At 42.9% G+C, this 18155-nt stretch overlaps 1 protein-coding gene across 1 annotated transcript in view; it reads right to left on the reverse strand.

The window, feature by feature from the left end:
* Positions 1-18155, reverse strand: part of Dock1 (dedicator of cytokinesis 1) — a 510172-nt gene that overhangs the window by 50010 nt on the left and 442007 nt on the right. The window contains exons 34-38 of the mRNA XM_052196505.1: positions 14198-14283; positions 13857-14013; positions 8744-8784; positions 7255-7345; positions 3738-3857 (exon numbers count right to left, since the gene is read on the reverse strand). Coding sequence (XP_052052465.1) covers positions 3738-3857; positions 7255-7345; positions 8744-8784; positions 13857-14013; positions 14198-14283 — 495 coding nt within the window. The remainder of the gene's footprint in view (positions 1-3737; positions 3858-7254; positions 7346-8743; positions 8785-13856; positions 14014-14197; positions 14284-18155) is intronic.

Raw genomic sequence — 18155 nt, forward strand, 5'->3', positions numbered from 1 at the left:
ACACCATTAGATGTGTGGTACTTTTCTTAGAACATATGCACCACTTTGGAGAAGTGAAGATGAACAGTTCTAGGATGGGCAAGATGGCTCAGTGGGTGAAGTGCTTGCTGAGCAAACATGAAGACTTGTGGTTGGACCCCTGACACCTTCATAAAAATGTTAGGTGTAGTACTGTGCATCTATAACTCCAGTACTGGACAGGCAGAGACAGGGAGAGACCAGGGGCCAATCAGTGAGCTTCAGGTCATAGAGACACCCCATCTCAAAGTGGACAGTAATAGAGGATAATACTGGGGACTTCTACATGGGTCCAGATGAGTACATGTGTGTGTGTGTGTGTGTGTGTGTGTGTGTGTGCGCACGCGTGTGCACACACACACACACACACTCAGAGAGAGAGAGAGAGAGAGAGAGAGAGAGAGAGAGAAAGAAAGAGAGAGAGAGAGAGAGAGAGAGAGAGATTGATTAACTGCTTTATGTGCTGAGAACAAAATTATCTAGAACTCACCCTGATCAAGTGCTGTGGTGCATGATGGCAGTAGGTTCCCCTCATGCTGTCCTGTCCTCCTAGTCACTTGCCTAGCCCCGGAGGGTCTGTCTGGCCATGTGGTTTGCCTCAGTAGAAGACAAGAACAGAAGCAGTTCAGGGAAGCTGCTCTTTCCTATTTGTTCCTGGGCTGCATCTACCTGAGCAGATGCTCAGCTTTCCTGGGCCTTGTTCAGGGAGATGGCCACTAGTCTGAGCAGAAGTGGACCAAAAGTGTTGTTTGGAACTCTGGAGAGAGTTCCAGGTCAAAACTCCAGAATATGCTGGCACATCCCAGGCTGTATAAAAGATAATGGCTTCTTAGAACACATCCTGCTTGCTGATATGAAGACGAACCCTTTGCTGCCAGCTCATTCCACAGGCACTGTTTGCCCTATGCTCTGGAGTTCTCTCCAGCACCTGGGATGTAGACTCGTGTAGATGGTTCCTTTGTAACATTCTGGTGGAAATGTCATTGGCACTCTGAAATGGCTTTCCAATCTTCTTGTTTTATCAATACAACTAGAATGGCAGCTGGGAACACAGCCCTCTCAAGCTCACTCTGACTCAAGGTCAGCCAATGGATCACGTCACCATGGTCTTCTTTCTTTTTCCACAACATAGGGACATCTGAGGACAGGCCTTCTACTGGCTTTCCTTTTTTGGTCTATACTATTTTGTCACATGGATTCTCTCTCTCTCTCCCTCTCCCTCTCCCCCACCTCTCTCTCTCTTAAGGCAGGCTTTCCAAACTCAGTACTCTTGACACTGACATTCTGGGCTGGATGCTCTCTGGGCTGGGGACACCCTATGCATTATGGGAAACTCAGCTCCGCGTGCTCAGACTCAGCCATGAGATTTCTAGTGATACTGGTTCTCACTCATGATAGCTAGATGTCCTTGCAGATTAAAGTTGGATACATTCTAAACTGACTGCATTCATTTTTGCCTCTTCATGTGATTCTTTTTTAAGCTGAACTATTGTATGGGAAAAGTCAATAGGTTATCTTTCATTAAAAACAAAACAAAATGAAACAAACAAACAAACAAACAAACAAAACCCCTCAATGTCTTCTGTCTTGTTCGTACTGAAAACGAGCCACTCTCATGGCAGGAAGTGCTGATAAATGCTGAGCATTCATTTAATTGGCCATCTAACGAGCCCCACTCAGAGAGCATGCAGCAAGCTGCAGGCTCTGTTCTGAGCATTAGGCATGCTGGGAGAAGAACAGGTGAAGCCTCTGTTTCTAGTGCTCACAGCCTCTTGGGCAAGTTACTACTAAAGCATGTATGTAAACTTCTTGTAGCAAATTAAGACTCCAAAGAAAGTGTATGGCTCAGGGGAGAGGAAGAGGTGACATTAGGCTGAGATGGAGAAGAAAGAGCTGGGGGGTGGGAAGCCTAGATAGTTTTTAGGCAGAACAAGACTGGTTTATTCTAGACTCCAACAAGCATGGCAGAAACAGAGTAAGGTAGAGGGGAAAGAGAGGGAGACACAGCCAGAGAAAGTGCAGGGTCTAAGACCCTTCGGAGCTGTGCTGCTCATGGAGCGCCTGAGTCTGGCTGCCCACGGAGACCACACATGCTTCTCAGGCTTGGTGGACTCTTGCTTTCCTTAGGTTTCTGGCCTGGAATAGGCTTCACAGCACCCTGTTATCGGTCCCCAGCATACTACAAAGCTACAGAAGCAAAGGTGAAAGCCTCACTTCTTAACATCCTGCTAGTGTACTACAGGGTCAAGAAGAATCTACCTTCTAAGTGGCCTGGGTAGAGAGTTTGGACTTCTCCCCAAGTTAAGAATGACAGGTGGCATAGGCCTGTCATCCTAGCTGCCAAGAATGCTGAGGAAGAAGGATCACAAGTTCAAAGTCAGCCTGGGAAACTGCTTGTTGTTTTGAAATGATCAGGTAAACAGAAGGAATAGGAAGCAAAGCACTTGCTTAGCATGTGTGAGGCTTAGGTTCAATTCTCAGCAACACACACATACACAATGCAGAAAAGAAGACATAGAATGACTTCAGATACAGAGAGATTCCTGAGCTTGTGTTCCCAGAGGAGTCTACTAAATGGTCACTTTTAATAGAGTCTGGTTCCTTGAATAACACCCAAGGGGGAAGGTCATTCTGTACAACACAGGCTGCTGTGGGTAGAAATGCATTTCCAGAAAGACACGTGCAGTCTTAGGCCTTGGTATTTGTGAGTGAGAGCTTCGTGTGGAAATAGGCATTTTAGACATAGTTCAGTTCTATGGAGCAGGGTGGGGCGCCCTGACTGGCCAGTGCCTGGTGTCCTCATAGGAGACGGAATATAGACACAGACATACAGTAAGCACAGGGAAGACCCAGACAACTGGGTGATGGATTCTCAAAGAAGCAAGTACCAATGACTGGCCACCATGCCTGCCATAAACCACGTGCATAGAACATGTGATCCTGGAAGGCCTGCAGAGAGATCATGGGCTCCACTACACTTCATCCCAGACTAAGAGCTCCAGCATTGAAAGGTAATGTGTCCATTTTTGAAAGACTTCTGGACCAACAGCCACAGGAAGAAATAAGACACCAGCTCCTTTTGGGATTCTGCTGGGGTGACACAGAATAGCTTTGACATGACTAAAAAATTCAATGGAACACCAGAAGGAGCTTGGAAATCACCTTGGTTTTATGGATTTCTTAAGCCAGAGTGGCTAGATTTTATAGTTACTACACATCTAATCACAAGGACAGTAACGAAATATAAGAGGGTTGATTAAAATGATGGCAGTTTTCCCTTAGTAAAAGTCAACTGAGTATATCATTTTGCTTAAGCCAATTAATCTACAAACTGCCAAGGTAAAACAAAGCCTGTCTCAACACAGGGTTAATTTTTCAGTGACAACAGGAAAATGGTAGATGCCAAAGTCATATACCAGCTCCAAGCACACAGACATGCCCAAGTCACTCTTCCAGACCTGGTTCCTCAAGTAAGAGCTATCAAAACAGTCAGATGTCTTCAGGCCCTGCTATCCATAGAGTGCCTAAAAGAGCTATTGATTTTTAGAAAAAAACTAAAAAGGTTTCTTATAAGTACAAGCTGGAGGAACATACATAAAATACTTCTGTACGCAATATGTAATACATGTCTGGTTCTGCAGATACCATGGGTGAAGAATTGTGCTTTTAGTGCTACGGGGAAATGCATGAGAGAGACCAAGGGACAGTGTGTATCTTACCTTGCCTTTGTCAAAGTAGTGGATGATTTCTTGGTAGAGCTGCTCTTTCAGCTGTCCCTGTGTTGTCGCCTGGAACCCGTCCCGCTGAGTGAGGTGAGCTGCACACACGTCCTCTGACCACTGTGGAAAAAACAAGGAATAAATAATACCGAGGCAGGGGCATGTCCAATAAGTTTGCAAATAGCTTCCTGGCAGCTAGGGTATACTATAAGCAAGTGATTGTTAACCGTTCTCAGTGGGTAATGAGAGCTCTCTCTCCTTGGTCAGAAGTCACTCAAAACCTTAACTGACAATGTATATGGATCACAGGTCATTCAGAGGGGAACTTCATAGTCTATCCTTATGGAAGAAGAGGTATCTCTGCACTGGCAGCTGTAGGCCCACTGCCCAGTACAGGTTCTGTCAGTATTTGTGGAAATGCTGGCCAATTTTGGTGTGAACTGAAGAGGTAGCAGAGTAGAAGCTAAGGACATTTGACAGGCAAAGCATGTGAAACTCCTCAGTATTAACTTAACAAACCATTGTTGGTATAGGCTTCAGTAACAATGAATTGATGTTTCTTGTGGTCTTTCCATGTGCCTATGGGTCAAGATGTGTCAGGAGATTCACCCACGGGAGCTCTGAGCCACCCATCACACAAATGCATCATGGGATATAATATCCCTGAAAAAGATCCCATAGGCTTCTAATAGTGTGAGGTGTGATTTTTGCGTGGGGTGGCCTGGGAGGTTCAGGGTACAGCAGGAATGAGCCCAGGTGGACCTGTGAGGTGTAATGACCCTCTGTTACAGCAGGACAGGGAGAGTCTTACAAAGAAGCAATTGACTTCCAGGCCATTATTTCCCAAACAAAAGCAGGTGAGAGCATGAGATATCCCAATGAACTCTGTGAGACAGTTAAACCACAGGACCAGCTATTATAACAAGGACATTTGTTAGGGACATGACAGACAAAGGGATCAGGGCAAGGAGTGGGGGACTTTGTGGTCTAGGACATAGAACAAAGGGCCAAATGGACTGGTGTGGAGAAGTGGGGAGTTAGGTTCCACTGAAGGTAGTGACATGCCATCGGATGCTTGCTCCCAGGCACACATCCTTGGGCTACCTCAACCTGAACTCTGTCAGCCTGAAGACTCCCTATTCCCAGGCCTGTTGGGTTGGAGCATAGACTTTTATATGGTCCACAAGATGCTCAAATTAAAGATGGCCTTGCAGATCCCATCTGCAGGCAAAACTGAGAAGCTCCACAGCCTGAGTCTGGGTAACACAATTGGCAGTTGTGCAAGCAGACTTGTTGATGCAAATGTCGTACTTGGGTGACTGACATGCAAGGACCAAAAGGTTAAGGCTTATTGCACTGTTTCAGATCATAAAAGGTCCATACTGAACCTGGATAGGGAAGTTCCCTGCACTTCCCATGGCAAGTCTACAGACGAATAAATTCACTGCTAAAATTAAACACTCATGCTATTAATCAGTCTTATTTTTGATGAAAAATAGTAAAAAAGAAGATGGCATTTAAGAACCTTTTTAGTTCATAGATATATGAATACATACAAAACCATTTTGTTTACTGAGTTGATTGACCAGCACGAATTCATATTGATAATAATATCAAACATATTTAGGAAAAAATCACAAAATGTAACAGTAAAAGAAATATGGAGGCAGATTATGTTTCATTTACCATTTAATTGGAAAATTTGGAGCCCAGTGGAAGAGATAATACAATTGAGCCTATTGATCTAGGCTGTGTAACAGACTATCACAGTCTGTGACAAACCCATCTGTCCTCAATATATCCAAAGATTAAGCAAATGGTATGCTTACACACACACACACACACACACACACACACACACTTTACACTCATAAGTTTATGTTCTGAGAGTGTGAGCAGTGTGCCAAGTCGTTTTAATTTCCCTGGTGTGAATAACAAGATCTTCACATTTTACAAAAATACCCTGTTCCTGACATTTGGATTTCTAATAAATACAGACATCGGACTTTACAAAGGAAATTGCTGCTTCCAGGGGCATGTCCTGAAATTTCTATCTTCAAAGATGATACTCCTTGGGAAAGCTTCAGGTGTCTGAAGACAGGAGGGGTTCTTAGGCATCCAACTTCCAGGATTGTGGACGGGGAGCAAATGTAAGCCAGCTCGTTGCCTTCTGTCTGCCAGGACCCTGCTTATTTCAGGCAAAGGCAAATACTGCAGAGCTGTGCGTGCGTGCGTGCGTGTGTGCGTGTGTGTGTGTGTGTGTGTGTGTGTGTGTACTGAGATAGAAGGAGTTTGTCTGGGGTTTAACTCTGGAACACCATCTTCTTTGACTCCTGTGATTCAACACACATCTAACACACATTTTAATGTAATTTTTTTTTTCTTGTGGGCTTATCTCTCACTCTACTTTTGCTGTTTGGGATGTTATCCTAGATTTGGAAACAAGAGTCATTGACTAAACACTCTAATGGTTCTTGTTTATGTCATGCAGAATTTTCTGATTTTTTTTTTTAAAACAAGGGTGCCATGAGAAACATAATCAAAGATTGGCTAAGATTCTAAAATATAAAACTTGAAGTTGCACAGAAGTTTCTCCATCTCTTCACCTGTCTATCCATATCCACGACCTATTCATGCATCTTCACAGCCTTCATTCATCTATCCATCCATCCATCCACCCATCTATCCATCCATCCATCCATCCATCCATCCATCCATCCATCCATCCATCCACCCATCCATCCATCCATCCATCCATCCATCCATCCATCCATCCATCCCCACTAATCATCCATCATCCAACATCCACCCATCCATGCCTCTATCCCTCTCTCTGCCCTCGCTCTCCTTCCTACATCCGTCTATTTACTCACTAATCTACCCATCCATCTGCCCACCCACTGGTTTAGTTATTTTTAAGGATCTACTTTGTTGTGGACTTGAACAGCGGAGAGAACACAACCCATCAGCACAAGCAGAAGGCCAACATCTTTGAGTAAGCTGGGGAGTAAAGGAATCATTCGGAGTTGAAAGTTCTCATGCTGTTGTTCATTAGCAACATGCTTTAGAGACTCAGCCACTCAACACTGAAACTCTCAGCATGGCCTGCTCTGCAGAAAAGTCTGGATCTGCTTCCTCCCTCTTCGAGGAGGAGGAGGAGGAGGAGGACTTATCCTTCCTCTCGACTGCTCTACCAGGGTCATTCCTAATTATCCATGCTCTCTATCCATACTCAGGCCTGTTGGCATGAGTGAGGCACTGCACACCCTCTGACTCACAGCCGCTTCACAGTCCACCAAAGGCTTGCAAACTTGACACCTTGTTAGATCTGCATTCAGCTAGGCTGAGTCTGCAACCAGAGCACGTGGATATTTTTGCTTCTATCACTGACTGCAGCTAATATCCATAAAATCATAGGCCAGTGGTTTACTAAAATTTGTCATGGAAAAGTAAAATCTGAAATAAACTCAGAATTTATAAGAAGAGCCACATAGATGTGTACGGTGATTTTTATTACCTTTAGAAGCTTCGCGTGCAGAAGCAAGGTGTAGGCTGCCTCTGTGTAGTTGTCACACTCTTTGTGCAGGTCGCAGAGTTTATACAAGTACCTGGTGATGAAATAGGACTACATTCTTAAGGGCTCACAAGGTAATTTGTGTTGAGGACTGTAGGTGCTAAATTTGGCATTCAACAGTAACTCACGGCTATACTTGCTTTTTACTATGTTCATAATTTATAATACCTTGAAAACTGTTGGTGTAGAAATCACAAAAAGAACTGATAAAAATAAATGTAATAATAATAATATATATGCATACATATATAAATAAAAGTACATGTTGGCATACATATATCCAAATATATAATTTTAAGTCATCTTTGTAGGAAAAAATCTAGATAATATATAAAGGTAAGAATTTCATTGTAGGGTTCCTTATTTCTTTCATCTTTTCCAGTTACATTCCTCAAACATTTGAAATGAGATTAGACAATCTAGATTGTGCATTTCTCTCGAGTCAAAATGCATATACACAGAAATCCATAAAGATCTAAATCCACAAGCCAAAAAAAAAAAAAAAAAGCAGCGATGACAGCAGACTTGATCAAAAGGAAGTCTGTGCTGTAGGAAGAAAGGGATGCTCTTTACTCTACAACCAGACGCATTTTGGATCAAAGAGGCTGGTTGTTTCCTAAGTTTATTATATTCATATGGCATGTTTTAAAAGAAAAAGTAAAAAAAGAAGAAGAAATCCAAAACCGTGCAAGTACTCTCTTATGTAGCTATCACACAGTTAAACTTTCAGTCACACAGGTGACAAGCCAACTTCATTCATTAAAGTGGTTTGTCACCTTGCTAATTAGGGGCCACATAACCTGAAAAGTGACTGAGAAATATAGTGCGTCACTCTAATCAAGTGCTTTGATCATCCAAAATGCTGAGGCTCAAACCTAGGTCTTTCCTAAGCTAGGTAAGTGCTCCACCAGTGGGCTATGTCACTGGTGTATCTTGAAAGCAAATAAAGTCCAGCAGGGCACACAAAACAGTTTTTCATTTTTGTGAGAGAAAGACATAGGCATGTGAGAATAGGTTACTAGTTAGATAAGAATGGACTGCAAGATTATACTGTCTACATCTGGAAAATTTATCACCATATTTCTCATTTGATCACATGAGTTACTAAGGGGCCAATATGTACAGAGAGGGTGCTGGCCAGCTTGGCACATACATATGTTATAGACATGTAACATGATTATAATTCATACACAGGGTACTGGTCAGCTCAGCACATTACATATCTTATATACATCCCACAGTGATTGCAAGGCACACACAGGGTGCAGAGTTAGTTTGGCCCATACATACCTTATATATATCACACAGTGATTATAATGCATACACAGGGTGCTGGCCAGTGTGGCACACACAGAGGATATAAGCCAATAAGGTACACACCCAATTTATATACATCTCAGAGATCACAACGCACACACAGACATACACATACCTTATATACATTTCTTCTCTTTCAATTTCTTTGTAGAAATTCTGAAAAATTAAACCATTGCATTGTTTTTTTTTTAAAAAAAGAACCTGACTCCATTGTACAACACAATACAAAGAACAACAAAGCAAAAGTAAAAATTGAAACAACTCATCATTGCAAATCCATAGTTCATTTATGGTTGGCACATTCAGTGGACCTAGTGTTTGTAGAGTAGATCTCTCAATTCATCTGAGCTCTGAGTATTTAACACTAGTCCTGACTTTTGCTTTTGTAAGGATCACATCTCAATTTACACACTTAAGGACTAAACCTGTATCAGTCATTTGAAAGTCATCCATCGTCAGCAAGAACAAGGTTCTGACTAAAAACAGTCTCTCAATCACTTTAGCCAGTCTCATTTGAATAAGCAGTCCACTATTGGGAGGAAGGCTAGGCATCATCAATATGACTTCAGCATGCTGGGACCAGCCTGTGTGAGAGGTGGAGAAGCATGGGGACATTCTTGTCCTCACATGTCCCAAACCACTGACCATGAGTATTTACAGGCAAAGACACATTAGTTACATAACATTGCCACACTGAGTATTGCACAAGGGGCCATTGTCACTGCTGTGGAAGCAGAACCCCATCTCCATGGACCAATAATGTTTTCTGCAGAGAATCCATTGTGTTAGCGAGAGACTCTCTAAACTACAATATAAGAAAAATGGATGTTCATTTAAAAAAAGAAGGAAGAAAGGAAGGAGAGAAGAAAATCTGAAAGAAGGAAACCTCTTGTGCAAAAACTCTGGTGGAGAAAAGTTAGTTTGTGATTTCCAGTAAGTGGGCTATTTCTACACATAACTTCAAAATATCATCTGACTCAACATTTTTACCAAAATCCCACTTCTGGTGAGCATGGCTGTACACAAAAGTATGTACAGTATGGCAGCACGGGGAGGCTGAGGCAGAAGGATCATGAGTTTGGGCCAGCATGGGCTATATAGAGACTCTGAAACCAGTCTGAGTGACACCATGAGACCCTGCTTCACTGTTTCCTCCTAGTGACATTTCTTCTTCCTGTAGACTACTATCTATACCTTAGGTCATGCATAGGACACTACAGAGGCACAGGAGTCTACTCACAAGGGTCTGTAGGATGGAAGCATGGGAGTTACTTCATTTTCTATATCAGTTTTTTTTGTTTTTGTTTTTCTTGAGAACTTCATACTTCCATACAATGAAACAGGATCATATCCAATGACCCCCTTGAACTCTCCCCAGAATGTTCCTCTCTTAACTTCATGTCTTCTTATCATTTTTGGAGATAACCCATTAAATCTAATTAATGCTATCACATATGCATGGGAGAAGGGCCATCTGCTGGAGGACAGGAATTCAACTAGGATCCACATACTCATTCTTTTTCTTTTAAACCTTTTTTTTTTTTTTTTAATTTTTAAGAATGATTCTCCCTCCAGCAAGAGTTACCATCTGCCAATAACTCCTTGTAAGGGATGGGGTCTAGAGAGCACCTCATCATGAAATTTAGCATCTCAGAATGATGTTTAAACTCTACCATGCCGCAGGGAACTGGCTAACATCAGCACTGTAAAGGCATACACCCAGTGACTCTTCAATCTCAGAGATCAAAAAGGCCAGTCTCTCTGAAAGAAAGACTATCTGGAGAGCAAGCAGGGTTCTGTATTGAAGAACCCATTTTACCCCCAGCTGCACCTGACATTTGAACGAGCTCTGGTTCCTATGAGGCCAGCAGTAACGAGGGCATTTCCAGCTACAGTTGGAGACTTGACAGAAGATTCAACGCAAGGAAAGCCCTTCCTTTCCACCTCTCACTATGATGTCCCAGGAGCCTCTCTTGTGCCCATGGTTTTAATTCCAGCTCACATCCTCAAACTCTTTACTGACTGAACTATCACCTCAGTCCTACAGTTATTTGAAATGCCTGGGCCAATATCTGTGAAACCCCTGTCGTGTCCATGTCTGGCTCCGTGGCTTCTCTGCCCCTCAAAGTGTGCTCTGCTTTGAGGATGGCTATTTTATGCCGAGCGGACGGTGATGTCCAGCCAGGGTTTCTGCTATCCTGGATTTCAGCTCCAGCAGCTGTGACTGTGTGCATCTTCTTGCCTGCACAGCTGAAGGAGAACTTGTAGTCTAAGACGCTGGATGTTAGGAGAACTGTTTGTCTTTTTAGTTTATTCACTTTTTTCCCTTGCTGTTAAAGGAGAGATTGATTTCAAAACTCTTTCCACAACTGACAGACATCATAGGTTCCCATGTTTATGGAAGGGAAAACTTGCTACCAGAATGTTTGTCATCAGCCTGAACAGCTTGTCCAGACAGCAGACAGGGGCTGTGCTGTACCAGAACTTTTAGGAGATGTTTCTCATGGCAGCCAGACACTACATTGATGCTAAGAGAAGAAGAGAGTAAAATGACCATTTCTGTTCGTTTTTCTTATTCAAATATCTCAGATTTTTCTTCCTTCATTTGTTTTTTTTTATTATCTATTTATATGAATCTATATATGCCTGTGGCCATATATGATTGCCCGTAGAGGCCAGAAGAGGGCACTGATTCCCCTAGTGCTGGAGTTACAGGAAGATCAGAGATGTCTGATATGGGTGCTGAGAACTGAACTCAGATCCTTTGCAAGAGCAATACTCACTTTTAACCATTAAATATTTCTCCAGCTCCTTCTGATTTTTCTTAATGTATGCATGATTGTATGAGTATGGGGTATGTGTGAGTGTGTGGTCTGTATGAGTGTGTGTGAGCGTGTATACATGACTACATGTGTGAATGCGTGGTGTGTGTGAGTTAGTGTGAATAAATGTGTGAGTTAGTGTGAATAAATGTATGGTGTGTGTGAATTATTGTGTATAAATGTGTGGTGTGTATAAGTTAGTGTGTATGAGTGTGTGGTGTGTATGTGAGAATGTGTTTGTCTGTGATTTTGTGTGTGTGTGTGTGTGTGTGTGTGCACCCATGAATGTGTTCAGAGGCCAGAGGAGAATGTCAGGTTTGCTGTTCTCTATCCCATTGAGACAGTACCTCTCACTGAACCTGTAACTATGTTGATGGTCAGTAAGCTCCAGAGATCCTCCTGTCTCTGTCCCTCACAGAGCTACAGTTATAGGCACATATGCCACTCTGCCTGAGTTTTTGTTGATACTAGGATACAAACTCAGGGTCTGATGCTTACTCAGCAAGTGACATTTCTCACTGGGCCATCTCTCCAACCACTTTGGTAACTCTATAAAGAATGAATGCTATATCACATTCCTCCCAACACAAAAGTCCATTCTGATGACTTCAAAGTACTTGCAAGTCACCAAATGGCAGATATGGAAGTGACAGCCAAGTACTTACATGCTACTCAATGACTGGGTCATGGCCTGAAATCACAAGGCCGGTGACTGGGAAGAATAGCGAAGGAAGTTAGGCATGGTAGGAATAGAATTGCCTTGCATTTCTGGCTAGAGACAGTGATGGGAAGCAGAGGATAGCCCTTCCTGGCCAGGAGTCAGCCATTATGGTTCCTTATGGGAGCAATAGTGCATGAAAATGCAGAGAGCCCTGAAGCCAGATTGAGAAGTATATTCACATAGAGAGGCTTGAGGTTGGCTAGTCCAGCCACTCCTTGAACTTAAGCTTGTGTGTCATCAAGCTTCCTAAAAGTGCACTGGTCCTCCTGCTCTTCCTGGATTCACCTTAAGAAGGAAGTGCACCAGGAATGGTGTCCACAGACCTAACAGCATCATAGTCACAGTAGGATTATGTAGGGTCAAGTATATTTCATCTCACCACCCTTCATCTGTGCTGTCCTGCACTAGTGTCCTGTGGTGCTCTCACAAATGACCATAAATTGGGTGGCTTCAAACAACACAAAGACATCCTCATAGTCATAAAGTTCTAAAGTCAAGGTATCTGTTCGGGCCTCATGCATTCTCTGTGAAGCCTCTAGGGGAGACTCCTTCCTTGACCCTTCTAGCTTCTAGAGATTCCTGGAGTTCTGTGGATGCTATATTCTTCACTCTAATTGTTGTCCCTTTTCACCTGGCTTCTCTTCTATGTCTATGTCTGCTTTCCTTTTTGGGGGTGGTGCATTGAGACAAAGGTCTTATGCAGCCCACACTGGTCTCAAATATGCTATATAGCTGAGGCTGGCCTTGAAGTCTCATGATCTTCATGCCTCCATTCTCTAAGTACACTGCCACACCCAGCTTCTTCTTTTCCCTTGTATAAGAACTCTTCTGAAGAGACTTAACTCTCATCCACTTAGGTATCCCAGGTTGATTTCATCTCAAGCTTGAGTGTTTATGTGTGTGCACTCACATGTATGTGTGTAAACATGCATGTGTGAGTATAAGTAAAAGGATGAGCTAAGCTGTCAGTCATTCCTCTGCTTGTTTTCTGTTTTGTTGTTGTTGTTGTTGTTTTTGGAGATTGAGTCTCTCATTGACCTGGAGCTTCCCATGTGGGAGATGCCTGCTGCTCACTGAGACCCAGGAATACAACTTTCCCACTATCTTTGCTTCACCAGTGCTGGGATTATGAGCCATCACGCTTGGGTTATTTTTATGTATGTTTTACAGGATTGAACTCAGGTCTTCAGGTTAGTAAGGCAAGCACTTTACCAACTGAGCTATCTGGGTCTCCTCCGAAGAGATGCCTTTTTCCAAAAAGGGCCATATTCTCAGGACGAAGGATAAATATATCTTTTGGATGCTACCATTCAGGACAGTCACTATAGTACATGACTCTGATTTAATAGAGGTAGAGTCTTTGTATCTGGAATTCACAAGGTGCAACCTTGGTTATAAGACTTGCTACCCTCAGCTGCAGTAGAAACATTGTGAAACATTTAGAAGGGAGCCAAGCTCTCGCCTGGCTGAGAGCAGATATGCAAGTTAATTCTTTGTCCTTCCTTTCCAGCACCAGAGAGGATCTCCTCCCCCCCCCATGCCCCCTCCCTGGGCAGGGGATGATGCTGGGCTGCAGAGTGTTGGAGTGTTATAAGGCCAGCTGTCCTCTGGGCTCCTGAATGCCCTGGCTCCATTTGCATGCAGCATGCTGTGAAGATAGAAGGTTTAATTAAGTTTTCACTCACCAGCACGTTGACTGTGCAGCTCATACGATTGTCTTTGTTTTCGTCATGCATGATGGTCCTGTAGTCCAGGAGCCTCTCCATCAACCGCACCACGAGCTTCACAAAAGTTTCTCCTGTCTTGGCGAGGTATTTATGCTTCCTGCAGTGCTCCAGGAGGCTGAAAAAATAATTACATACACCTTGTTAATCACACTCCAAGAAAGAAACTTGAGGCATGGTTTAAAATATTTCCCATTATTAACACATTTTAATTATTTCTGGGCTACAAAGTTCATTGTAGTCTAATTACAAGTCTCTCCGTCTCTCTCCTGACATAAATCCCACCGTGAATCAACACTTACATTTTATCAAATAACACTTTGTACTGCTCGTCTCCTCTGCCTCCTTCCACTTCATGATCCAGTTTAGTGATGATCTCATTTTCAAACTATAATTAAACAGAGGAAGTGTAAATAATTAGCATGGCAGATACTCCATTTGATGATGTGTGTCTCAGTCACATTGACATCTTTGGGGTCACTGTTGGGTGGCTACCCTCTGCCTTTGAAACATGATTTCATTTCAGAGATGCTGTCCCAGGCATCCAATGACTCAGCCTCAGAGAGAATCTTTGCTTCCTTTCCCGATTAATGGAGCCAGAATGCATGTATTCCAGTAGCAGGAATAAGGGCTACAGAAGAAAAGTCAAGCCAATTGTAGGAGACAGAATCAAAACATAATGGAAAGAGGTACCCAACTTTATCCCCTCAGACAAGCAATAGGTGGAATAGCGTGTCGATTCCTGGGAAGGAGTAGGTGGCATTTCATTTTCTAGGTTAGTCTTCTGGGCAATCCAAAAACATCCACGGGACCACTTCACTGTTACTCCGTGATAGATCTCCACTTCAAACAAGATTATTGGAAGCAAAGCAGAAGAGTCCAGAAGCAGAGATTAGCAGTCACCTTTAGATGGTCCATCGCCAGGCTCATCCTATATACTCCCTAGAGCTGGACATTGTGAGCATTAGAGTTAATTGATTATATCTAAAAAAAAAAAAAAAAAAAAAAAAAAAAAAAAAAAAAAAAAACCCTCTAAATTCCAGGGAGTGAAAAATTCCCAGCATGTTTCTAGGGATGACTGGACTGGAAATAAACACGTTCATAATAACAAGCATGTCTCCCTATTTCCTTCCCTGATAGCCAGATGACACCCAGGTCAAAGAGAATCCTGAGGCTACCAAACCTGAGGTGTTGGTAGGCAGGAGGGGCTAGGAGGGCATGGGTTCTTATAAAGATGGAGACATCTCCATTGGAAGTGAGTGAGAGGGAAATGGGCAACTGAACTCAAAGTCTCAACTACTTGTGAATCATGAATGCTTGTCATCCCCACAATCTTTGATGTCCCAGTCTGTTTTCCCCTGAAAGATGAGAGTGCCTTGAAATGCTATCTAGGGGCTAATTGCAAGAAAATCTCCCTTGTGTTAGAGTCCAAAGTGAATGGCCCCACTTGAAGGAGTCCTTTCTGTAAAGAAGGGAGTCTTTGTGAGCTAGTAGCAAAAGGTGGTCATTTCACAGAGAACATATTTTCCTTGAGACACCATGTTGAAAAAGGAAAAAAGCCAAGTCAATATCTTCCTTCAATGGAACCATCTCTGTTTCTAAAAGCCTTGAACTTCTTAAGCCTGACCATCAAAAAGTAGTATTTATCTGGGAGGAGAGTATGAGAGGGTCGAAAAGACTGAGAAGATCATAAAGGCCAAGGTTGCTGGGAGGCTGCCAAGTCCTTAGTGCTGAGCAAGAAGCACCCCCCCCACCCTAATTTATGTTTGTGCAGCCGGATGAAAGTGAGGCTCTGCGTACTGCATCATAATAGGGACAGGAGAGCCTGTGCCAGCTCAGAGGCTCTTCCATGGGCACTGCTTTCTGCTTCTTCAAAACCTAGCATTAGCTGCCACTGCCACAGTAGCACTTCCCATGCCCCATGTCAGTGTCCTGTGTCTGGTGTTGTGGCTCAACCATGTCACCATTGGCTGGACAAGTCCCAGAGAGCCAGTTGTTTCGGTACCAACCAGCCCATTCTTTGCTGACATCCTGCGCTCTGTCTACTTGAGGATCAAAAACTTGCATCCCTAGGTATAGATCACTAGTAAAGGGCTTGCCTGACGTACAAGAAACCATCCTCAGCACTCTATAAAATCTGATATAGTGACACCTATCTGTAATCCCAAAACTTGGGAGGTAGAGGCAGGAAGATCAGAAGTTCTTCCTCAGTTATATACTGACTTGAGATACTACTTTCATACACATGACAGTCACCAAACAAATTTGTCATACAACAACTTAATTCAGACATCACACTCAAATGTGTGTGTAAGAGGAGAGCATAACTGGGAAGGTATAGAGAGTCAGAGAAGCAAGACTTCTAACACTGGCAACCATACACAGAAACATTTTATGAAAATAACAGGCTTCCGTGTGTAAACTTAGCTGTCACAAAAAGGAGATGAGCACGCCCAGGCTCCTTCAATATGCTGCCTATGGAACTTGACTAAGGAATTTAATGTTTTCCAAAGAGTGGCTGAATCGTAGGCACATCACAGCAGTTGCTTCTCCACTTACCAACCTCCGGGCTGAGGTTGAACATTTGTACAAACACCTGGCGACTCTGTTGTGTATCAGCGAGGTCTACACCAGCAGGGCTCTTCAGCTAGCCTTTCGTTTCTGTGCCTTCATTCATTCTTTTTCAACGTAACATACGAGGATCAATATGTTAGTGTACTGTGACTTGTTATCATAATCAGAATCAAATGGTCCCATCCTAATAAACTGGGGGCAGTTCATTTGCTGATAGAGCAGGGCTGGTTTTTTTTTAAAGGCTGTGTGTACTGTGTTCCTTGTCAGCCTGCAGTGGTAACAGGCAGCAGGGCTCTGTGTCTAGGATGAAATTAGAGTGTGTTTATTGTGCTGCTCAAATGGTGGTGGAGGCTCGCTGACGGAATAAGCAGAATCATTACATTTTCTTCTTTTTTTCTGAATCACAAATATTGCTACAAAAACATCCACAGGGTATCCAACTTAAAATATGGAATAGAGCATCTCAAGTCTCTGATATCAGCATACCCCTGAGAATATTAAATGTAAGAGATCATCAAGTGAAGGCATTCGGAAGGGTTCTTTTCAACTGGCTGTGATGGACTGTCCTTATCGGCATTGATGCTGTGAATTCAATTAACTAAGAAAAACGCTACTGCTTCACAGCCTTACTGGCCAAGTTAGCTATGGGCTACTGAATACTATTTCAGAAACTACAAAGTGGGCATCTCAGCCAGGGAAAATCTTAAAGCCTATGATAATTCATTTGAAATCTATAATTTTGGGTTAGGTTTACTGCTATTAAAAATCATGGGTGTATGTCGTGCCTCTACTCACTGAGCCATCTTACCAGCCTTCCTGCTGGGAAGATGTAATGTAATGTATCCAGGATTGTTTATCACAGAGATCTGAATGTAAATAATATAAACAAAGGCTAAGAGCTTTTCACAATCTGGTTGAAATTTGTGAACCTATGAGTGTAGCCTGTTGCATCTAGTAGCAAAAGAGTTTCCTGGTGAATATTTCTCTTTGCCCAAAGTGCTTGACTTTCTCCTACTGTTCTCATGAGAAAAAGTTCAGAAGACACAACAAGGTAGGAACTTGGTGCTTGGCGACTCCCTGGTTTCAGAGAGCACCAAGGAATCACCTCTTTTTGTCTCCTCTGCCTCCACATGGAGCTGACTGGGCTGCTGGAGCCCTATAACCTTACTCACGGGATTTACCAGAGGCCTTTAGAAACAGGAAGATGGTTGGCTGAGTCTATATGGAAAATATGTCCATGAAGAAGCCTCAGCAGACAGACACAAGCCAGTACTTTATTAAAAGCCTCTGTCTCCCTGCTCTCCTGATGAGATTCTTCAATCTGTCACTTGGCCTTTAATCCCCGTGCTCAGACACACTAATATTTTTATGTAGATTACATTTATCTTCCCTAACCACTTCGTAAACTTAATTATATACTTAATTAATCTCTAGAATTTCATCCCATATTAAAAAAAAATCATATTCCTCCTGTCTATCAAGTAGGCAGCTCCCTGACCTTGAAGCTTCTGTGACCTGTTCAAGAGTTGAGAGATCCCAACACTGTGCCCTCAGAGCAGGGAGGCTCAGCTGCTGACTGTCTGAGATACCTTGTAGACCCTCACAACTCAGCCTGAAGAGGATAATCTGGCTGAGCACAATCACAGTGAACTCTGAGAAAATGGCCTCAGAGAGAGTCAAGTTTGA

The sequence above is a fragment of the Apodemus sylvaticus genome, chromosome 1 (assembly GCF_947179515.1).
Source record: "Apodemus sylvaticus chromosome 1, mApoSyl1.1, whole genome shotgun sequence".
Lineage (NCBI taxonomy): Eukaryota > Metazoa > Chordata > Mammalia > Rodentia > Muridae > Apodemus > Apodemus sylvaticus.